Consider the following 24383-nt stretch of genomic DNA (forward strand, 5'->3'; position numbering starts at 1 on the left):
CATCGGCACAACCCCACGAGTGGTGGAGCCCCCAGCACGTGCTCGGGTGCCGGGGAGGCATTAATTCCCTTTTCACAGCTCAGCAAAGCGCAGTGGGGTGGGTAGGTGTGGGGTGTTGCTTTCATTTAAAACAGCCCCTTCTGGTCACGTGCAGCCTGTGGCAGCAAGGCACGAGTGACGGGGACCCTGAGGGGCACTGAGGAGGGCAGACGCCTGTAACCAGGCAGGGATCTGGGTGTACTCAGAACTGCAGCGAGCTCCACGTTGGCCAGTGACGCAGTCAACCCAGCGAGGCGCTTCAACTGGCCCGTCATGTTCATGTGCAAAACTCTGTCCAGCTGCAACCCCGAATGCTTTCTGCAGCCACAGGGGCATTTGCGAGTACCAAGGGACGCGGTATCGGAGGCCGCGTACACGCCGTGGCTGGATGGTGCCGGGTGTGGGATGCTGCCCGGGGCAGGGGGGTCCGAGGGGCTGGCTGTCGGTGACAGCCCACAATCAATGTCCTGCTCAACCGTGCAGGGAGCAACATCATCACATCCCAGATACTCGCCCCGTAGCCCAGCCTCGGCACTAAATATCTCCAATTACAAGGCTATGTGGAGTGACAAGGGCTATTATTCTTACCCTGCAGCCTGGCCTCTGGAAAAGGGAGCTGCCGGACCCTTCTGCCCGGTGACAGTGCCTGGGGAGTCCTCGACCTCCACCCGGCGTCGGGGGCTGGCCCAGCAGACGGGGCAGGAGATGAGCACTTCCATTTATCCAGGGCCTCTCTACCACAAGCCGGAGCTGACGGCTAATGGGAGCTGGGCTCCCCTTGGCACGACGTTTGCAGGAACAGATCGTAGGTGGTGGCGTGGGGACGTTTGTGCCCATAATCGAGCTGCCCTGGGTGGGTTGGTGAGGCCTCGCCCTCCGCAGTCTGATCAACCACCGAGAATCACAGAAACCAAACACACCTTTAGCTCCACGCACAGGCTTGGCAATAAACACATATCACACGTGTATATATATATATGTGTGTATATATAGATATTTACTGATCGTAGAATCCTCCTGGCCTTGAGCAGCGTTTCAGCTGAAGCCGAAGCCGACAGATCAGCGGTATGAGGTGGGGGCTGAGCCCCAGCCAGGGCTTGGGTGAGATGCTGCAGGTCGTTGCTGCCATCGCGGTGGCTGCACGAGGTGGCATGCATCACCTCCATGCAGACACCAGCAGTCAATCAACTGTGATGAGGATGGGCAGTTTCACCGAAACTCCCCGCCTTGCACCTGGGGAGGGCTGCGAAGGAGCCGGGGAGGGCACGGGGTGACTGGGGCTCCTCTGGCTCCGGCTGAGCGAAGGTCCGATGCGTTCCGCATGGCACGGCAAAGGCGAGCCCCGTTCTGCCGGTGCCATGTCGGCCGTGCTGGCCCTCGGTGCCGTACTGGGCAGGAAGGGACACACGGGAGAACCTGGGAGGGCTGATGTTGACTGTAAATCACCGGGAGCATCCAACAGCTCATCCTCTTCAGCAGGACAAATCTCATTGTTTGGTAAAGCGTTAAAAGGAACTGTCAGTTCCTCTGCAGGCCGCGCACTAATTCTCTGCTGTTCTCGGTGATGAATTTAAACAGCAGCACCTAATTAGAAGCTGCAGGGCATGGATTACACTGTCAAGGAAATGTTATTCAAACAGACATTCATTTACCTTCACATTAACCGTGTGACCTCAATCTAGTAAGACGCACGGGGATCCCAGCCCCGGTTTATCCCTCGCTGTGCGGTGAACGTCCCAGCGGGGCAGCACCGGGGGCGCTTCCTCCCAAAGAGCCTCCGGGTATGTCCTGGATACTCAGAGAGCCCTTCAAAATTTCCAGCAAGGCCTTTGACAATTAAAACCGCCACATTTGTCTTTACCTGTGTGGAAAACGAGCCCCGTGCAGAGCTCTGTAGACTCGACCAAGGGAAGGACGGGTCAGGGCTGAGGCCGCGCTGCAGCGATGGGGTTACAGGGGCTGGGGGGGGGCACCCGAAACGTGGAGCTCCCACTTCCAGGCATTGTAAAAGGTTGAAGGTTGTGGCATGGCCCCTTCAGGTGCTGAGCCCTCCGCAAGGCACAAGGGCGCTGGGCACCCAGCGAGGGGCATGGGGGGCCCACAGCCGCGTCCCCGATGCTTCTCTTGGTGACAGCCCAAGTTCCCCATGGCCTTCAAGTGCCTTCAGGCCCTTTGGACAGTACTCAAACGGTCTTGTGTCAGAGTCCCACGGAATGTACCCTCCCTTCCCCTTCATGGCTTGCTCCCCCCTCGCTGCAGAGCCGGTTCAGGGCCATGTCTGCGCTGTCCCTGTCCCCTGGCCACTGTCACCCCCCTGCACAGCCCAGCACCCTGCTCTGCCGCCAGCCCGCCTGTGCCGGGCCAGCAATGGCACAGCAGTGAAATAGCCGTAGAAAACCAAGGCATATCAGCTCAAAATTAAATTTTAAACAGATTATCAGATTATTTGGGACTGGAAGTTGTTGCTTGCTCCCGTAAGTGAAGATGAGATGTGATTAATTAAAATTAGACTTCCGTGACTGCCATTAGCCACTGACCATCGTCATTGCTCAGTGCCAGCCTCCCTCCCACAGCGCAGCGAGCCGTGGTGGCAAAGGAAAATCACAAAGTTCATGATAAATACTCTTTTCTTCCCACATTTCTGGAAGGACTTATTTCCCCGTGGCTTTCTTGGCTGTGGCCCCCTGGCTCGCTCCCACACACCTGGGTCGTGCCGGGCACCCAAGCGGGGCTCGGCTTCGGTGAAAGGTGGTGGCGAAGGCACTCGCTCGCCCGGCCGGACCCTCTGCAGCCACATGCCATGCACAGGAAAATAACTAATTTCTAAAGCTTGTGGAACGAAGGTGAAGAACGTGACAGGAACAGCCCTGCTGAGGTGACGCCCGCTGCTGGGAGCCTGGTGTCCCCCCAGGGCTGATCCCTGCCCTGGGGCAGCTGAGGGTGGTGGAGGGGACAGCGGGGCCGGTGGCCCAGCTGCCCTTAGGGCTGGGAATGTCCCCAAGGGCTAGGAACGTCCCTGGCAGCTGTGAGAGGCGCAGGTGACACAGCCCTGGAGCTGTGGCGGCCGTCGAAGGGTGCTGGTGCTGCCAGCCCCGCGTTGGGGGAAGGAGCAGGGTCAGGGGGTCCTGGCCACTGCTGTTCGCCGAGAGCCCTCGGGAGGCCCCGGGCTCGGTGCTGGCTCCCGAGCAGGAGACCGAAGCAGAAACCGCCGAGTCGTGCCGGGTCTCTGCTCTGCAGCCAGAAACAGCGACACAGCCCTGAAAGAAACCAAACCCCGGGACTGGGACTGGCTCTGCTGCTGGTGACAGGCTGAGGCTCCTTACCCCGGAAATGAGCCCGGCTTCTCAAAATCTGGCTTTCTTTCCCTTTCCCAAGCCTGCCTAGATTGAACTCCTGCCCTGCCAGCCCGTTACGAGCGCTCAGCCATGGCAGCAGCCCAATGGCAGGGCCAGGCCAGGGACCCGCCAGGCTACGACAGGAAAGGGGCTAAAAACATTGCCAGCATCCCCAGTACCCTACCTTCTCTCTGGATGAGGATCCCACGGACTGTCCCTGCTCCTGGGGGGACAGCAGACTGTGCCCCACGATGTCCTGCATCACCAGCGTGTCCTCTGGCAGCATCGCTGCAGCTGCCACGGCAGCACCCCCCCACCAGGGGTCCGGCGCGTTACGCATAATTGCTTTATCCACAGAATAAGCAGATAAATAAATGTTAATGAACATCTGGTCTCCATAAACAAGACAAATTAAAATTAATAGCAATCTTATTCATTTAATGAACAAGTTAACCATATTTTAAAACAGCCATAAAAAATGCATGGCTTCCTGCAGGGATGTGCTAAGCTGAGTGAAAATAAATTCATTTACTGGCAGAGCAGGGCTACGTTGTGCTCTCACGGGGAGCAGGCGCATCGCCACGAGTCCCATCACCAGTGTCCTGCTCTGGGCACCTTCTGCATGCCAGACGCGGCCACGGAGACTCGAGGAGACGGGAGGGCACGGGCAGGCTGGGGGGCAGAGGACCCTGCGCTGTAGAAATGAGCTGACCTGTGTGTCCGCATCGCTGCTGTCTGCTGGAGTCCTCTGACCCTTCGCTGCCAAAACCTCCCCGCGCTGTGGCTTAGCAGACTCTTTGTTCACAAAAATGAAGATTTTATGCTGAAAAGCCTGGCCCCACTGTGGGCAGGAGCCTGCGAAGGACGGGTCCAGCTCAGGGACACTCCCCGAGTGCTTTTTCTGAAATTTTCACTTATTTTTCTGAATTGCTGTTACCACAGCAGAAACCTTCTGGCATTTTGTCCTTGGCAAAACTGCTCCTGCTCACCTTGTACGCAGGAACCTTCCTGGACCAGTTCCTCATGTCCCCCTCATGTCCCTCCCTGTTGTCCTCAGGTGTGTATAAATAAACATGAAACCCGTCTGCCTGAAGCAGGCAATCCAAAACTCAAGACACCTGACACTCAAATACAACATGGAGAATTTGTTAAAATTAAGGAAACTGCGGAGGGTCTACCTTGCTGAGACAGGTTTATCGGGCGCAGCCACAGGATGGGATTTCCCCAGGTCCGACAGCGAGGGTGGGTCCGCGGGAGCTCTGCCGTCCCCCCGCTGCCCCGCAGGCGCAGCCCGAGTTTAACTCTTGTACTTTCCAGGCAGGAACGACCCTTCCCAGAGGGTCTGACGTTGTTTGGCCTTACACAAGCTGCAGTTGCCCTCACTCCGCTTCCACCCCCAGCACAGGCATCGCCCAACGCTGCTTCCCACGGCCTGGGCGCCGCCACGCTGAGGGAGCGGAGGGATGCTCGCCCTGAGCTCAGGGAGTACCTTCTCACTACGAGCACCACGTTTCAGACGGCAGCAGCACAAACCCCTCCCAAGCTGTATACATCTTTTGTGAACGGCCTTCTGTCGTGGTGCTCGGACTGCGAGTCCCAGTGGCTGGCCACCCAAACAGCCATTGCTGGAAAAGAATAAAATATCAGTTTTTCCTGGAAGAATCAATCCTTCCCCACCCCTCAACTCAGAGGAAGAGACCCATGTCAAATACAGAATAAAAGCAAATACTTTGACACCCCCATCCCTACCATTTCCTATTTAACCAAAAGACTGAAGAACTAAATTAGGAAATGGTTTTCCTCGGCTCCCCGCTGCACGCAGGCTGCGCTGAATGCGGCTGCTGAAGTTTAATCCGACGTTGCACGGTGCCTCAGGTACTCTTTTGCCAAACACAGCCAAGAATTTAAGCGATAGGACTTCATTTGTTTGCTTTACTCGTAAATTCACAAGTCCAACAAAATCCAACAAAAACTGGTATTAGGCCTGTACAATCCATATATAAAAAGGGTTGGTTTATTGTAGTTCAAATACATAAACTGAACAATCCCAACATTTCAAAATTAAACTTTAGAAACACAAGTTTAACATTCAAAACAGGAGTATAGTTTACAAGAATTGCCCAGAGGGGAAATCCACAGTCTAATCCAGAAGTATGTAAAGATCACTTTATCGTAAATAAAAATGTGTTTATACAACCGTCCTGTTCTGCGCCAGTAACCACTGTTATTTACCACGCGTTTCCAACTTCGAATAAAAATTATTAGACAAATCTTCACTTGGGCAGAGCGACCCGATTTTGCTTCTAATTCATGGATAGGGTAAGGAACAAAGCAGACCTGTGAACAAGTTTAACTTGGTCTCTGAGTCCTAGTTCTCCTCTCTCAGTTCTAACTCTGGCTTTAATGGATTTAGTTCCATTTAGAAGGGTGAAAACAAGCAGAATTGGGACTTGTGTTTCCAGAACGCGACCTTCAGCAATCAATAATTTAAGCTATCAGCCCGCATTTCACCTCCCCAGCCAGGGGCGGAGGGTGACCAGGGGACGCTGGTGGCACACAGGCAGCACGAGCTCAAACCACAAGCGCGCTCATCCTTAAGACTCACACGTATGACACCGCTGAGAATGGCTCCAAGTGTCAGACATCCACACCTCATACAGGTACTGCACTGCTCCGAGATCTGAAGTTATCACACATGGCCCACATGTTCAGATTTTTGTCAGTCGTGCCCCAAGAAAACTCATAAATACTTTTAACGTGGGTTTTTTGTTGTTGGTTCCCCCCCCACCCGAGACCATTTTATGTTCACAAATGCTGCTTCTTCCTCTGCTCCTCAGATGGTTTTGCAATATATTCACGGTAATGTGTATGTATAAACCTGACAGATGGCTCATGCAAGCTTTTTGATTTAACAGATACCCTTGACTTAAGAGTATTTTGTAACTATTTTGTTGTTCGTCTTGTAGGCTCTGAAGCTGTGGGTGGTGGAGGCGGGCCCCGACGGTCCAGGTCATCTACGTAGGACACAATGAGTTTGCGTCTCTCCTCTGGTACGCAGTCGAGTACCAGGTAGCGCTTGTCGTTTTGTAATATCTTCTCTACATCTTTCAGATGCTGATCTGACTCCTGAATCAACTTTTTGGATCTGAAAAGGAAGCGCAAGAATTACCACCTGGGGGAGCCCCGGGAGGCAGAGACACCGCGGAGCCCCCCCATCGTAAGAAAGCACCGGCAGAGCCAACGGAAAGGCAAAGCGGGGAAAGGGTGCGGAGAGCTGGGTATCTGCTTAGCTAGAAAGATGCCGCTTTAGGCCAGGACTCGGCTCATTAACAGCACTCTCTGCACAGGAAATAAAGGCTTGTTGCCTACATTTGTGCTACACTAATTAAGCACCATGGAAGACTCGTGTCTGGCACTACCTGAACTACACAAATGCTAGAACCTAGAGGGGACAAAAATTCAGCATCTAAATGAGGCAAACAATTAGAATTTGAATGTGGAAGTCTCAGGTCCGGTCCAGCCTGACTGACTGACCAGCTCGGCACACTGCCATCCCGCTCACCGACAGCGGCACCACCCGGAACCACAACACACCACGGTGCGGAGCGCAAGGGAGCCATGTGGTTCGTTAGGATCCAAAGAACTTAATTTCATTTTCTCCTTTTTAGGTGAACTTGTGTTTCTGATAGGAAACTTGTTTTGGTCCATACCCAAGATTGTGTATCAGCCTCACCATCCCCCAAAACTGAGTGGAGAAGCCAACTGCTTTGTAAACCTGCCCACCCTTTCGATGAAATCCTCCCACAGAAACCAGGCAAATTATTGATAAGGTTTTTTTATAAAATTTCAATGGAACCAATATTTCTTTGCCGTCTACTCTAAGGTCCTCAAACAGAGTCCCCACTTCAGTATTGATCCCTCCAGAGTCTGAGCCAAGGCCTGGTACAGACACGACAGATGAGCGAGCCCAGCAGCTCAGATGCCATTCACAGGACACTACTCTGAAGCAAAGAGAACCTCCCACCTGCGCTGGCTGGATTTTCACTACTTGTTAGTCAGCAGCAGCAATGTCAAAATAAAGCAAAAAGAGGCCTCTAGCTGCTGCAGACTTGGTTTTTTTGACAGATTACAGAAGATTGTAAAAGTAACTTAGCAACTTATGCTAGGAGGAAAACCAGGCGTCAGTTTGTTGCCATTTATACGGAAAGGCACACTAAAGAGATTAGTGCTTTGTTGCCGTTACGCTACAGACCTGTACGTTATAAATTTGGTCTCTTTCAATAGTGTTCGGAAGTCAGCTTTGGCAGTAATGTACTTGTCTCTAATGTATTCCTCAAACTCCCTTTGCTTTTTCTGAAAGAAAAAAGATAATCTGCATTCAGTGTTATAAGCTCAACTACTTAATGCAACAACACACTGAACATATGGGAAAATAACATGTAATTATTGCTTATCTTTCACATTTTTAATTTAAAAAAATATTTCTTATTTAAAACAATAATAATTCTGTTCACACAAAGCAGAAACCACTTCAGCAGCCATTAACTTGCTGTCTCTGGATCCTGCACTACACAACCGCGACGCAAACCGCTTACCCTGTCGCTCGAAGAAAATTTAATGCACCTTGGATCTTCTTTAATGATTTTTTTCACTTCTTTCCATGTTGATGTTAAAGTTATCTTTCAAAAGAAGCAAAAATAATTAAATTAAAAACATAGTTAAATTAAAAGAGAATTATATTCTAAGAATACAGAATGTAAATATGACTATATCTGAAGCTTTTAAATATCTCTTGAGCCCACTGACAAAGTCTTTGCTGTATTTTTAAGTGTTGGGTTTTGATTATTTATACTACTACATTCATATTTTTAATTAGTTGATTTTATATATTTACTTTTCTTCAGTATTTTGAGATGGCATTTTCAGATCAAAGTCCTCACAAACATAATTTACATCCCAAAGTCTTTTTCTAGTCCATATTTATGTATATGAATGTGTTGTTAAAAATTACCTACAGAAAACTTGCTTCAGAGTTACCTGTCTGTCATTTTATTTCATCACGCCAAAAATCTGTCTAGTGTTCTACGCACTTTCAACTAATGCATTAAAAATGAGGTACAAACTTGCAGGTTAAAAAGCAAGCTGCCTGAAGTTGGCACGTAACTGAAAAAGAGCGAGTCTCACTAAACCCCCGCAACACACAGAACAGGCGACGCATTTCCACAGCATTACACAGAATAAAAGTGCAGATCCAGTAGCACAAGATAAAGCAGGAGAACATCAAAAAAGATGAACTTGGTAAGATTATATACTGATATTCATTAAGACAAAGAGACAGATATCTGAAAGAGCAAGGTGCCATACAGTAAAGGCTATCAAATAACTCAGTGTTGAAGAAATGTAACATCCTGCAGGAGATAAAAAGATCACTGGTTAGAAGTTTAAATGTAAATGAACTTTATGTTAAACCGAAATAACACTCAAGGTGAACACGTAAGGAAACATAATGCACAAATTTTGCTATGAAGAAGAAGCGACAGTGGTGAAGCAAAAGGGCCCTGGAAATAAAACCAAACAAATCAGATGCTGTGACAGAAAATCAGAAAAAGATAGGCAAAGATTTGAAGTTTGAATATACACAGTTCTTACCGCAGAAGTTTCATCCAGAAGTTGCCTAAAGTGTTCCCTCTTCTTTTTGGTAAGTGCTTCAATGTGTTCATTAAAGAGCTTCTCTTTCTCTTCTCTTTCTAGCAAGGAGCCAGACTCCCATCGATGATCTTTGCGCAGAGTCCTTCTGGTGTCAGACCAGGACACATCTGAAGAACGCACCTAATCCAAAAGATGATTTATTTTTTTATTTATTTTTTTTTTAAAACATTTTCCTACAGTTCACTGATATTTCTTATATACTTCTTAGGGGGTTTTGTTTTCTTTTTTTTAAATTTCTCTTAAGTTAAGGTTCAAATTAAAACAATAACCAAATCAGCTTCTCAATAAGAGAGTGTAGTAGCTTCCTCACAAATGTGAAAGAGGCAGTGGCAGAAGGAATTGCTCTGCATCAGTTCAAATGCAGAAGGAGATACCCCACTGCTCTGGCTGAGTAGTTTCTCAAAAAGAAAAATCCAGCACCCTCCTCCTCTGTGCGTAACATCCTACATTAACCGTAAGCAGCCTGGAAAGGCAGCCTCCGAGACAATTAATGCCAAAGAGACAGCAGGAGGTTGCAGTGCCTTGCTTCTAGCCCAGAGAGCAGCTGTGAGGAGCTGCTGCTGTACGTTCCTGGCTATTCCAGCAGAGCGCTGAGCTGCTCCTACCCTGTCCCTTAGAAAGATCGCAGTGCTGACGTGTGGAACCGAGCCCTAGTAACGTGTTTGGATTTTGTACCTTACGCCAGGCAGCAAGGGCATAGTACATGTGTTGGTGAAAACTCATTTGGCTGATCCTGTCCTCTCAAGAGGACGCTGGCCGTGCAGGAACTGCTCTCTCCCTGCTCAACTGGACGAGAACAGAGCAAACACACAACACGGCAGAGAAATGGTACGACAAAGGCGCTGTGTTTGGAGTACGGAGAGAGACAACGCAAAAATAAGGGGACTATTCCTAATACTCAACAATATCTAATTTTCCAACAGCCATACAGAAGTTTACAGTAGCACGACTGAACATGTGCCATCACCTGTGGGACTCCAGAGACACCCAGAGGAATGCTCCTATCCGCTAATTACTGGGCAAGACGCCGGAGCATGAACCCTAAATGCAAAGCATTCTCTTCCAAGACACAACTCCCAACAGTGAGGGGAGGGCAGTGGGAAGGAGTCAACAGGATTCTATTTCTATATCAACTTAACTACAAATGCCAAAAGCTTTTCCATAGTGCCACAGTTACCAAAAGAATGCCCGGACAAGCTGGGAGAACCCATCTGTATCTCACCATGTCAGACAGAAGCGCTTTGAAGTTCTGTATCGCTTCTTCCCGTTTGTGCTGCTCACGTTCTCTATCGATTTCCTTGGTTTGCTCCGAACGAGCTTTCTGCACTTCCCTTTCTCGTTCACGCAAGCTTGCCTCAATGCGAGCTTGCCTTTCCAGCTCCTTTTCTTTTTCAGAATCTAAGTTCTGAAATGTAAGAACAAACTTTTCTCAATACAAACAACACACACCACCTTTCGTATTTTCATTAGACAGGTAAGTAAATTTAGAGGGTTATCAAACTAAGGGCATCTTGGAACAAAATACTTCAAAGTGATCCGAGATCTATGGATTACAAAATTTTGCTCCCAGGGCTATGGTGAAGCATTACAGGGTTTACACAGGGGAAGGAGAAGCTCGGTCACAGCGCTGATCACGCAACAACTCTTCTCAGGAGCACGTTGTTTGTGTACAGTGACAAACTCTGAACAACGGGGGAGCAGGGGGAGAGTGGAATCACTATTTGTTAGTCCAGTTTTACATTCTCAACCATTAACTGCCTGAAGAGAAATGTAGCAATATTGGAGTAAGAGAGAAAAAACAGCGAAGGAACTGTGTATGAACGATCTGTATTCCTGAAGGCAGCTCAGCTGCTACAAACAAATCACAGCAAAGGAAACTGCCCACCCTGGTAAGAAGTGATCAATGTGGTGTCTGTATTTTACATAGTTTTATGGCCATTTTTACAATCAATGTCTTTACAGGAGTCTCTGCCTCTCCTACTCCGCTGGATAAATTCTCCCCAGTACGGCGTGGGTGTACGCACACGTGCATACGTGTACCATGCACATCTGCAGCAGCACCACTGCCAGGGATGGGAGTTCGACGCTTCAAGCGGTCATTCTGGGGTGCTTCTACAAATATTGATGGTATATAATTCTCCTTAGTATGGAACTAAAGTGCCTATTAGTTTATCTTCTAGTTAGTTACCTCGCACGTTAACAGCAATGTGACCAGCAGAACATCCAAAGTTACACTCCCCGAACATCACGAGCATACCTTAGCTATTTTCTCTATGTACTGCTTGAAAAGATCTTCCCTCTGTGAAGAGCTATCCACTGCTTTGTACCGCGGGTCAGTCTCTACTTTGTCCTTCACTTTGCTCCAGCGAGACTGACTGTCCAGGTGGTGATTAGCCAGCAGTTCAAAGAAGTCCATTTTGATCTGTTTTACAGACGGAAAGAGAAAAACAATACTTGAGAAAGATACTTTGATAGCCAACAGTTTGCTCTTATGAAAAAAGGAGTCAACTTACCTCCAGAGGGAAGCATATTACTATTACATACCATTACAATTTAGAGAAATCACTAAAAATCTGGATTTAGACATAACCGCATCTAAAATTCACTTCCCCTTGGGACAATTTTGCAATAGCAGATATATTAAAGAGATCTGCTGCATCTAAGATGAACTGTATTCTTTAAAGAATGTTTAACCAATACAGTTTTTATTATTTTACTCCAATTTAAACTTCTTTTTTGAGCTTTTATATATATATACACACACATATATCTCTCAAAGTAACAAGTTACTGATTCTACATTATAGCATTTTGCATGTTGATACTAGAGAATCTATGCATTTTTAAACAGGGCTCTAGACAAATCAAGTTTTTACAGATTCATCCTCCAAGTGTACAATGCACAGAGGTAAATACTTGGATCTGCTGATAAAGAGCAGTGTCTTAAGATGGATCTAACCAATAAAGAATTATCCACATATGGTAATTAAGTAAATTACACGTAAGATGGATATGCAGACATATGTAACAGTTTAAGGAAATGTTTCAGTCTACTTTTTCAATTGGAAATGGCATGTCAGCACTCTGTCCATAACAGCCATTGCACAGGGCTGGCAGAGGATCAATCATACTGGTTTTTTATCTCTAGACAACTAGCAACACGTTTTCATCCAGGCTCCCAGAACCAGCAGTTGTAACAGCAGCTACTGTGTCTTTATTACACCTCTTTTTTTTTCTGGGGTAGATGATCTCCCTGTTCCTGCTGCACTTTAGTTCCTAGGTATTTTCTCCTTTTTATTTCTACCACTTTATGCTTCAAAAGTCTGGTTTGGCATTTCAGCCTCCACCTCTCCGGAGAGGTGAGGGGCCAGGGAATGACCCTGGGGACGCCCCGGGCAAGGCGCAGCATGCTGCCTTCACAGCACCCCAACCCTGCCGGACACAGATAAAATCCGGCTTTATGGCACACCAATTAAAAAACCCCAAAACCTCAGAGAAGGGCTGGCCGTTCATTTTTTTATCTCCCCTCCTCATCCCTTTATAAAAAAAGAAAACCAGTTTCCTGGTTTGGCTGCAAAACACTGCGGTTCACAAGGTAAGCGATCAGATGGACAGACGCCAAACTCTGGCTTGCCAGAGAACTGTCTCATCCCGATGCTCTTAATTGTGTTTAGTTACAGAATGCAAGAATGAAATGAAGACCAGAACCAACATTCTGCAGCCTTGCCCATCGATAATTTTAGTTCCTCACAATATTAACACATAAACATAAGAGGCTTTATAGGCTTTTTTTCTTTACTATCTTAACAGAGAGATTAAGGTAGTAAGCAGAGATTAGAAAACAACCGCTTAGTGACAGTGGGAAGTTGCTCTATGTCTAAAGCACTATCAATTTTTCTTAAAGTAGCTGAACAAAACGCTAAGCAAACTGTTTATTCATTGTAAAATTAAGAACGTTGTTTCAAAACATCTTAAAACATGCATGCAGTATCAGAAATATGAAGCTTTCTAAGCCATGGCATCAGAAATATTTGTTAAAAATCACACAATTCCCAGACGTTACTACAGAAGTCTATAAAGTAAGGGTATCTCCAAGTTTCTGCATAAATCCCATATGCACATAGACATATTCCACAGGATAAAAACTGCACACCCCCAACACCGCTGGCAGCCCCGTGGCACCAGCAGCAACACAAACCCAGACCCAGGAGCACCACCATGATCTGCAGGGAGATGCTTCTGCAGGTGCCACCAGCAGAACCCCTGGCCCCCAGGGACACCGTGCACTCACCCCCACCCAGCTCCTGCCTGCTGTTGAGACAAAAACATCTCAGAAAGCAATAATCTTTTAAGATCACAGCTCTACCATATTGCAAATTTAGTTTATCTATACACAGTAACTACCTCGACTAAGTAGAATGACACTCCTGAGGGATGGGATGCCATCCAGAGGGACCTGGACAGGCCCGAAAAGTGGGTCCACGTGAACCTCATGAGGTTACAACCAGGCCAAGTGTAGGGTCCTGCCCCTGGGTCAAGGCAACCCCTGGTACCAGCACAGGCTGGGGATGGAGGGATGGAGAGCAGCCCTGCCGAAAAGGGCTTGGGGGTGCTGGGAAGAGGAAAAGCTGGCCATGAGCCGGCAGCGTGCACTGGCAGCTCAGAAACCCCCCACAGCCTGGGCTGCATCCCCAGCAGCGTGGGCAGCAGGGGGAGGGGGGGATTCTGCCCCTCTGCTCCGCTCTGGGGAGACCCCCCTGCAGGGCTGCCTCCAGCTCTGGGGCACCAACAGCAGAAGGACACGGAGCTGTTGGAGCGGGGCCAGAGGAGGCCCCGGAGATGCTGGGAGGGCTGGAGCCCCTCTGCTGTGAGGACAGGCTGAGAGAGTTGGGGGGGTTCAGCCTGGAGAAGAGAAGGCTCCGGGGAGACCTTGGAGCCCCTTCCAGTCCCTCAAGGGGCTCCAGGAAAGATGGGGAGGGACTCTGGATCAGGGAGGGGAGCCATGGGATGAGGGAGAACAGGTTTAAACTGAAAGAGGGGAGATTTAGATGAGATATTGGGAAGAAATTCTTTGCTGAGAGGGTGGTGAGCCCCTGGCCCAGGTTGCCCAGAGAAGCTGTGGCTGCCCCATCCCTGGAGGGGTTCAAGGCCAGGTTGGACGGGGCTTGGAGCACCCTGGTGTGGTGGGAGGTGTCCCTGCCCAGGGCAGGGGGTGGCACTGGATGGCCTTTAAAGGTCCCTTCCCACCCAAACCATTCTATGAATATTACATAAGAAAACTGTTAAGAGATCTTGAACCAGGAGAGATGACAGATGAGACAGCCCTCAGCACAGCGGGCTGCAGGATGTTTGCAGCTCTATGTTTCAGGTGGGACATCAGGCTCATCTGCTGGCACAGCTTATCTCGAAGAAATGGGATACTGCTGTGCTCTGGGGCAGCACATGAGCAGCTTGGTTAACGTTACCAGCTCATAGTCCCTTCCCCAATATCCTCAAATCCAGAGGTCCTTCCTCATCTCTCACCTGAGAAGTGTTGGCATTGTTTCTACTCACTGAAGTCAGCCACATGAATAAAACTAACCATCTGAAAAGCTGGCTGCTCCATCACCATCCAATAAGCCATAACTCAACAAAGCAAAATCAAAACATAATATAATTTAAAACCCTTACGTTAAAGATTTCTGTAAAGTTGATCCTTCTTAAATAAAGATTTTGGACTTTTAAAACAGACTGAGAAAGCTTCAGGTTAAATGCCTTAAATTTTCTTTTATGTTTTAAGCACTTTCAAAATCAAAGGAAAATAAGACTGAAAATATTTCAGGTGTATTTAGAAGTCTTTTTTTTTTTGGCAGTTAACACATTGCAGGTACAACTCTCATCACTTCACAAGGAAAAAAACTAAAAAAATGTAAAGTACCGGAACTGCGGGAGGCTAAAGTCACCACACAGAGATACCAATTCTTTCCTCACTAGGGAATCCCATAATATTTGCGTGTCAGTGATTGACAGCTGTCAGACTGAACTGATTGACAGGCCGCACAGCACATAACTGTAAAGTCTATCCACTTGTTATAAAACAGAATACATAAAATGGTTACAAAAGGCTTTTGGAGAAAAAAAAACATTATTTCAAAAGCAAACAAACACAATCTCTCTTCTTTTAACTTTTCAACTTTAGAACAATCATGCAACAACAAAACAAATATTTACTTTTTTTTTTTAAAAGTCTTCAACTGCACTATTAAGCTGCAAGAATGCTTTAAAATTCCATATTCATAATCAAAATACAATTTGTAAATGTCTACATCAGTTCTCCTCTGAAAGCACAATCATTTATCAAAAGCTATCAGCAATGCCAACATTTGAAAAAAATCGAGTACAGAATCAAATTAGACCAGAGTAACTAGATTTAAAAAAATATGCAAAACTTACTGAATAACGAAATTGTCCCCAAATCTAACCTGTTATTCAGCATTTTCTCTTCTGTAAGCATTCTTAGTAGGTGAAATTTGCAATAACTTTATACTATAGAATAAATATTGCAGACTTTAAAATGTCAGAAATGATTAGGCTTTAGAGGTCATGTTCTCCACTCACACAACACACAGGGACATTTGAGTAAGCGGCTGCATATTTCGCTGATAATATTTGATGCCACCTCCATGGGAGCCCTCTTCCCCAGCGGGGAAAGCCTCCTCCCTCCTATTGACAGTACGGTCAAATGACATTTGGAATTCATTAATCTTTAATAGCTGACCTTTAATTCTAATAAGCAGCAATTTATACATAGGATATATTTACTGAAAGATTAAAAAGTCACTAAAGTGGTAGCTTTTAGATAGAAAGAGAAGATATGGAAGCTGTTTGAAATTTAAACGGAATACCCTACAGAGACTTTCAAGTTCTTACTGCCTCCACTGAGAAAACAGAGGTAATGGCCAGTTCGGGGGTTTCCAGCCAAACAGGAGGACAAGAATCCTTTTCCTTTTAATGCTTCAGGATAATATAACTTTAAAAAAATAACATAAAAATCAGGCATTATTCCAGTTAAGAATATCATGTTACTTGCTTAGGTAAACAAAAAAAGTGTGATTATTTAAGTAAACTTGGCTTCACAAATAAATGTAAGTTCAATTCCGTACACTCTAAAAGTCAATATACCTGCAAACTTAAACCAGTTAGTTCAGAAAGAGGAAAGGGACATCCATGAAGGATTTACATCGTAAAACCTCTAGGGAAAGAGAAGGACCGTGTCTCAGAGAAGGCTCACTGGAGACCACGCACTGGCTTTGTCCCATCTCACTCGGGCTCACACCATTCACGCCGCTGGAACTAAAAAAGTCTCCTTACCTTCTCACCTCTGGTCTTCGAATCTTCTTTTTCTTTCTTTCTTGCCGCTGTGATAAACTCATTAAACAAGGCCTCTCGATCTTTCATCTTTTCAATTGCCTTGAACCTCGAGTCTTTAGCATGCTTGGCTGCAAATTCACTAAAAGTAGTTCTGCAACAAAATGGCAAGTGAACTCATTTGGCAGAGCCGTCTTTGCTGGGAAGCAGGTTCAGCAGAGAAATACTTCTGCTAGAATACATGCCAGAGCACAATTTAAAAAAAAAAAAAGGCAACATCCTATGGTCTCACTAGAGAGATGCTTGATCAATGAACTATATAGAAAGGAGTCAAGTTTAGGCACACACATGAAAGGTACTGTTAGAGACTTACAGGGGTTTTGGTTGGTTGGTTGGATACAGCTACCTGCAGAAAGTGCAGGTGTAGGAAGAGAGATTACAATGCAACCAAGAAGAAGAAATAAAAAAAACTCAGTTGTCTACAAAAATCTTCTTTTTTTGTGGGTTAGCAGTTCAGCCACCAGTCTGTCCAGGTATTTCACAGCTGTGAAACTGAAAATTTTACGTGCATTCACTTGCAGCCAAACCATGCTAAGAGTTCACCAAGAAAATCATCTTTTGGTATTAGTCACAATAGAACACTGGCTGAATCGATTTTTCCTTCTACTGTGAACACTGTATAGCCTAATCTTAAACCACACGGAGTTGAAAATATTTAAACACTATGGGCAGATGCAGCAATACTGGGCTTTCAACCCATGATCCCCATAGCACTTCCCTGACCATTCTCTCACCTCCAGGGCCAGATTCCAATCTGTGCAGTAGATATAGTACTGCCACTTACCTCGAAAAAAACCACTACTGTGCTTTTTCCAAGCTCTGATGCAAATCTGGCCCCAAGAATACGTGAGACACTTATAATCATACGAATGTTTTCATCACAGCATGGAAATAATTAGACTTGGAAAATCCAGCCTACTGTTGCTGTAGGGTAAATTGAAACAAGAAGAGAATTTGGTAGCTTATTCAAAGAGATCAGAAAGTGAATGTACAGCTATATTGAAGAACAAGAGCTGTTTAAGAGAAGTGGAACACAAACTCTTGAGCATGTTGGACTGAGACAGATGATAAAAAACCAGTCTGCCACTCACAGAAGTACAGCAATATCTTTAGACAAACACTGAAACCAGAAGACAAAGCATAGGATTAAACAAGACAGTATTTCAGCTGGAACTCTCTTTCCCACCCCAACCCATAACCAGATAAGAGTCAGTCCCAATACGACACATTGGAGATATCTTGGAAGCTGAGGATACTCAAGCCAACAAAATAATCCATGTTAGTCTCTGAATTACATATTAAGCTTATTACTCATGAACTTTTTCTTAAACCATTTCCATGCCTCCGTTCTTCCCAGCCTACTCCCGTCAAAACTGACACCCTTATTAAATGAGCAGACAGGTGTTTTAAACAAGAGTTATTAATCAGATTTGAAGTAATTTAAAAGTTAACATAACACTGGCTTCCACCAGATTTCCAAAACAGGTCACTGAAAAAAAATTAAGCTGAAATGAAACAAATGAGTTGTTATTTCACTGTAAAAGAATTAATCCCAGATAAGCCGAGAGGTGCTGAAAGAGAACGCTTTAGAGCTCATCTGGTGACATAAGCACATATTTTATGAACTCTATGTGAGAAAGCTGTGAAACAAACAATTCTAGCAATAAAATCTTGAATGCTAGTACATTCACTGTCATCGCCTCGCTGTTATCACTGCGAGTAGGTCTTGATGTGAGGGGTATGTAGTAATTTCTATACTAAAGCAACCAGAACATTCTATCATATTGCTATTAACATACATTGTAACAGAAAAACATCCCTTCAGCCCCCTCCAAACTGAAGAAACCTCCCCAGTGCTTCTCAGAGACGACTAATATTCTTAAGAAGAAATGGGGTTATTAAAGAAAACTCGTGGTGGATCATGAGGCCTTTCTCCCAATCCCAACAGCATGCTGGGGATATCTTCAAAATGACTTAAAATATGTAAATCATTATAAATCCCAAGTTCTATTATTCCACAGGTTAGGTAAATACAAGCAGGCAAAATAAGATTTCAACAATATCCAATCATTTTTCTCCTCTTTGCCCATTTTGAAAGAAGTGAATCTACCCAAAACCACCCAACATACTTGGTTCTAACAGAGCTTATGCACACGAACGAGAAAGAAGCTCCTACCTTGGATTAATCTTTGCTTCTTCCATCATTTTCTTGAAATCCTCCTTGGCCTGCATTATTTTGTTTTTCTTCTCCTTGCGCTCTTCTTCTGCTCGAGTTTTCACATACTGATCAAATACCTACAGGAACACCAGTCACCAACATAAAACATACAAACCTGAAGCCATGCAAGCTCTAGGCGAGAGGAAGGAAAACTTCCATTTCTTTCCTTTTCTCCTGTTTCCTCTCCTCTCGCCACAGAGCCAGCACAGACGAGGCAGAAAGAAGGGCTAGGGACTCTCTGTATTTGAATATGCAAATTACTCCAATCTGCTGAACATGTAGCGTACTGTATCTAAACACGTAATCTGAGACCTGGGAAGAAGTTTCTTACAAATCCACGTTATGGTAACATTTTCTGGGTCATAAGTTTAAGACAGGAGCAACCTCCTATATTCTTGAATATTTCTATTTCCCTACATCCATTTGAAGAAAAGCTTCTGGAGTGAGAACTTGCTTAAAAATGAAAAGACACTTTAGTTTTTCCCCAACCACTTTTTTTTTTTTTAAATAAATAGATAGATTATTCATTATGACAATATTTTGAAGACACACTGATGATTCTCACAGTTTCATTCAGGTTTTGGGAGCTCTCTGTACGCATACAACTTTCACTGTGTTAAAGTATTAGATCTTCCAACCACAGGAAAAATAAAACTATCAACTCACTTCTGTTCTTGCTGCTGCCTTGTTTCCAGACAAACCCATATCATATCAAAAATCCCTTGCAATACTGATTAGTCTGGAAGGTGAGCAGGAACAAAGACAGTGGACTGAGGATTTAGATAAAGGCCAAAGTAGCTGTGTCTGGATGGGATGTGAATTTGACTTCTCTTTTACCTGTTTTCTTTCTTTCGGGTTGAGAAGTAAGTAACGAGGATCAAAAACTATCTTGTGTAGCTCTTTCTCCCATGTTGAAAAAGCAGAGACCTTTAATTAAAAAAAGTCAGATTTTAACTAATGGTTAAGTTTCCTCAAATATACAGAAGTTGTACGGCTTTGCTTGAAAACTACAGGACATCTGATGAAAAGAGGGAAACAAACTCATCCTAATGTTTTCATCATGGACACTGACAGCTAGTTTCAACACTAACTGGACATGAAAACTACTAAATAATAACACACACTTAATTACTACTACTGTGTGACATTAAAGTACATCAGAAGAAAGCCTTGAGATTCTATGTTCTCATGTCCCGCGCCTGCTCTATGCCTTTTCGAAGTGTTGTGGGCGTAAACAGTTCTGCTACAGAAGAGACTTAAACACGTCCCAGCTCATCTTAAATAAGCTTTATTAAAAATATCCCATAAAATCCAGATATTGAAACTAAATGAAAGTTGCATAGGCAGCTGGAACTACTTCAATTTTTTTTTTAAAGTTACTATATAAATTTATATTCTAATAGCCTAATTTATCTATCAAAACTGATTGGTAACAAGCAGATTTCAAGTTTAGTTAACTAAAACCAAAAAGTCTTCCATTTAAGGATAAGAGTGTACAGACTACAGCGGAACTTACTGCTTTCCTCATGTAGGAACACTTCCAAAAACACTAAGGATGTGTCCAGTTTGTGTGCTCTACTTAATTTTCAGGGGCAGCTTTCAATTAGGAAATTACTTAACTTGGAAAAAAGTTTAAAAAAAATCTGGCTTGATACTGTTCAATTTCAGTTACTTAGAAATCAAAATTTTGCTATAATTGTAACTTTCTTTGAAATATGGAGTCTTGTATGAAATGCACCTGTTACTCAGAGCAAGGATGAGATTGTTTTCCTTACATAAAGCCCCACAGTTCCTGAATTCGCTAAGGATTGAGACCTCTGCCTGAACCTCCCCTCCCTCTCTCCCCTTCTCACACACACACTGATTTCTGACCCCTCTTTCTAGAAGCATGTCCTTGAACTGCTTCATCCGAGCCTCCAGAGGCACAATGGCTCTCTCTCGAGCAGCTTTAATTTCAGCTTCCATAGCAGCCTCCTTCTCCGAATCGATATCTTTGTTATCATCTTTCCTGAAAAAAATTAAACATACAGCGTAACTTGAGCAGTAATACGTCAACCCTGTAGGTTACAAGTTGAACTGCCCCAGGACAGAATGGATATAACAACTGATTACTTCAGAAGCATAGGCTCAGAAATCATGAAAGCTGTTCTTTGAGACCGGGATACGAATGCTTTCAGGAACCGAGGTATTCTCAGTAACATCAGTGCCAACAAGCGACTCTGAGAAGTTCGCAGATTCTGGTTGTATGCAATGGTCTCGCCAGATGGGCGATAGATTTTACATCAACTTCACTGATTTTTCTTACCTCCTCTTCAAGACCATGAGGCCCTGTGAAAAGACTACGGCTAAGGCAGTTAGTTCAAACTGAGAATACCTCACGAACACTACAGCAGAAAGTGCTGTAATGCAAGGGATACGTTCACCCATCCACCAAAGCATTTCTGGAAAAGAGTGTGCCGTTTGTTTTATGTTTACTAAGAGGAAATACGCTTCATCCCAAACAAACTGAAAGCGCTAATTGTTTACAGCTTTATGATCATCCCTCAGAGTACACAATAACAAATAAAATGGTAGAACCACTTTTAAAACAGTGTGTGTACGTAACTCAGAGTGAAGTGCCATATATCGCTTCCAATAGGCAAAACAGACCAAAACAAAAATCTTAAACCTTTAAAATAGAGGGGAAACAGTAATTGCTATGAAAATGTAGACGACTGGATTTTTTGGCAACAAAATCTTGTGTACAGAAATTAACAAGCTAGATAAATAGTTTGCTTCTGCTGATTATTTAAGATAAACTGCACTCAAAATACCCCTTGGATTCACCAACTTGTACCATTTACTTCCATGATTTCCAAAGGAGATGCTGTTTCCTCTATACATGAATTACAGCTACCTCCGAGAAATATCAAATGCTTGAGCTGTTAAGGTAAAATAGCAGAAAGCTGACGATTGTGTTCACCAGTCCTACCCGTTACTGTTCTGCTCTGCTGAATGCAACAGGGTAGACACTGCTCAGCTGAAAAACTTTGGTTATTTTATCTACACAGAGCACTTAGTATTGAAAAGGCAAACTTACTTGCGCTTTTTAATTTTAATAGGCTCATCTTCATTTGCATCCTCTGTAGATTCATGCTCTTCTCTAACTGTAAGAGAATTCAATAATGCTTTAGATTTTATGTTTATGAAAACTTTGTAATTTACAAATGAAGCCTTGTGCAAAGCCAGGCCAGTGTGAGCAGCAACAATGTATTCTGACAAAGGAACATACACCGTTTTCGGTCACTTTCAGAATAACAGCACTGGAATTTGGTGGCAGGACTAACAGATTGGTGGCCAACTTTGGATTTAAAATGACAAACACTGACCTCTTATTTCCAGTGAGAAAAACTCAGGCTACACAGTCTAATGAAGCACATTTGGATCTCCTGGTTACCTACTTGCACTTTGCTCTCCTCTGACTACATTATGATTGATCTTTCCTGGCCCCCAAATTCCTCTTGCTTATAAAACAAACACAGTCCCTTTCTTTAGTCAGTAAAAACTGTGGGGGTTCTTTTTGGCATTTTGAGAAAAAAAAAAGAAACCAACTATCTTAGTATCTACTTTCTTCAACAGACTGTTTTTTTCCAAAGACTCTAGAAATCTGCGTTTCCACCAGCCTTCTTAAATTCCAAAGCTATATACATTTTTCAATATGTCCTTACATTTCTCTCACTTATTTAGACATTACTAGTTTTGGAAATCAACACAAAATAACTGATAAATTATATTCAAACTTCTTCAGAAGGCAATAAGTTTACTCTTACTAAGTTTTTTTCCTTCTTCCATTCCTTTTTTGTGAGGAGGTTCTTGAATAATTTTGTCCACATCAGCCCTTCCAATTAGGTCATCTGGTCGGTCCCACATAGACAGACGAGTGGTAGGGTTATAGAAGAACACGCGCTCGTCACCCGTCCACACCACACACCTAGGAATGACGGACAGACAGAAAGTCTTGGATTATCTTTGGCTTATTCATTCTGTACAGCTGGTACCATACCCAGAGAATGAAGCAAGCACGATGGTCACAGACAGACGCAGGTTACACTTACTGCGCAACCACCAGACATTCCTACTGTCCAAACGGGACACTGAACTATTGCTTTTCTCTGCCAGCAGATTTGAAATGCAATTTTAAAATTGCTTTTTATCAGGAGCTGCAGCATACTCAGTTCTTCTCTAGAAAAATGTTTTAGACAGCTGCATCAGATTTTGGGATAAAACGTACCTCATCTCTTCCATGCCCCGCAAAATATGAGAAAAAGCAATGATCTTGCCAGAATTTTATAAGTGACGGGATGAAAGAACTGCAGAGATAATTTGAAGGGAGACAGTTTTAAATATCAAACATTAATGAAAAAGCATCCATGGCTAAATTTTAAAAATTAAAACAACATCCCTTTCCCATCAGTAAGATTTTTACCTTGGTCATCCAAACACATAAAGATGATGTACGTCTATTACAGCAAGAGTAACCCCATTGTGACGTTATACGCCCAGGCACACACTGATGAGTATCTACGCCAAGTAAAAAATTAAAAAAAAAAATAAAAATTGCTTTGGCCAGCAGCCAGTTTATTCCCCAAGGCATAAGGGCAAAAGAAGTTCAAGATTATTTTTTTTTTTTGCCAGTATTTCATACCAGATCAGGAGGGATCAGTGGCAGATGAAGGGGGCTGGGATATGAAATCTCTACTGCTAACGTAGCTGGTGGGACTGGAGTCGGCGTGTGGCAGGAAGGCTGCACGCCCACCACTGAACATCCTGATGCCGGCACGGTGCGAGCAGCCTTGGCTGGCGGAGTCCAAGGTTATTTGGGACAGAAGCACACCAAGAACAGACTCTTCACACACTACTACTTGTTCTAACTCCCCTGCAGCCTTCCCAGTGGCTACGGCACAGCCTGCGTCAGTCCCGTTGGTAGCAGCCCCGGGGCAAACCGCTACCTACCATGGGGTTCCGGGGATAGGAGTGGTTGCAACTGGCTTGGCCTTCTGAGCTGCTTTTTCCTCTTCAGTCATTTCCTCCTCTTTTGGCTCCTCGAGGAAAAAACAGGATTCAGGCAACGACAGATGGCTAATTATTTATTATAAAGTAACTAACTTATTTTAAACAAGCAAATGTAGTTTGAAACAATGCAAACAAACAGCTCACAATTGCACTTCATCCATGCGTAAAACAGAAGCATTGGCATTTCAAAAGTAACTGCTACTCAAAAGTCTCACTTCAGAAAACCTCTAAGCATTTACTTAATTTTTGACTTCAATGAAACCTTATTTAAATGCCTTCCTAGATCTGCATGAATCCTCAAATCAAGGCCTGAATACAGGGGTAAAGGTTTCTCACAAAGAAGTTTTGCTTTATTCTTAAAATTAAATTCCTTGAAAAATGAGACATGGAGTATGAAACAGTCAAAAATCTGCAGTAACCTTTGTAGCATAAATAAGCAAACTAGCAGCTACCTCAAAAGTAAACTGGTAATAAAAACCAGCAACTGAATTCTGTGCTTTTGCTTACTGAGCTATGTTGAAGTTCACAAAAATCAGAATAAAAGCTCTAATTTTTATTCAAACACCTTAGCATCTTCAAGAACTATACTTCCTCAGCATGACAAAATGCCTTACAAGAAAAAAA

The 24383-nt window shown here is 44.4% G+C and overlaps 1 protein-coding gene across 5 annotated transcripts in view; it reads right to left on the reverse strand.

The window, feature by feature from the left end:
• Positions 1 to 5277: 5277 nt before the first annotated feature.
• TCERG1 (transcription elongation regulator 1) overlaps positions 5278 to 24383 on the reverse strand; it is a 35030-nt gene continuing 15924 nt past the window's right edge. For 4 of the 5 annotated variants that reach the window (XM_063348725.1, XM_063348723.1, XM_063348721.1 and 1 more), the window contains 13 exons: positions 23700 to 23788; positions 22517 to 22677; positions 21787 to 21853; positions 20580 to 20715; positions 19545 to 19634; positions 18666 to 18784; positions 16433 to 16583; positions 11341 to 11505; positions 10306 to 10488; positions 9024 to 9203; positions 7970 to 8053; positions 7627 to 7727; positions 5278 to 6519 (listed from right to left, as the gene is read on the reverse strand). In XM_063348725.1, coding sequence (XP_063204795.1) covers positions 6318 to 6519; positions 7627 to 7727; positions 7970 to 8053; positions 9024 to 9203; positions 10306 to 10488; positions 11341 to 11505; positions 16433 to 16583; positions 18666 to 18784; positions 19545 to 19634; positions 20580 to 20715; positions 21787 to 21853; positions 22517 to 22677; positions 23700 to 23788 — 1728 coding nt within the window. In that variant the 3' untranslated portion in view covers positions 5278 to 6317. The remainder of the gene's footprint in view (positions 6520 to 7626; positions 7728 to 7969; positions 8054 to 9023; positions 9204 to 10305; positions 10489 to 11340; positions 11506 to 16432; positions 16584 to 18665; positions 18785 to 19544; positions 19635 to 20579; positions 20716 to 21786; positions 21854 to 22516; positions 22678 to 23699; positions 23789 to 24383) is intronic. The other variant, XM_063348722.1, reaches the window with a different exon arrangement.

Source organism: Chroicocephalus ridibundus, chromosome 11 (assembly GCF_963924245.1).
Source record: "Chroicocephalus ridibundus chromosome 11, bChrRid1.1, whole genome shotgun sequence".
Classification (NCBI taxonomy): Eukaryota; Metazoa; Chordata; class Aves; order Charadriiformes; family Laridae; genus Chroicocephalus; species Chroicocephalus ridibundus.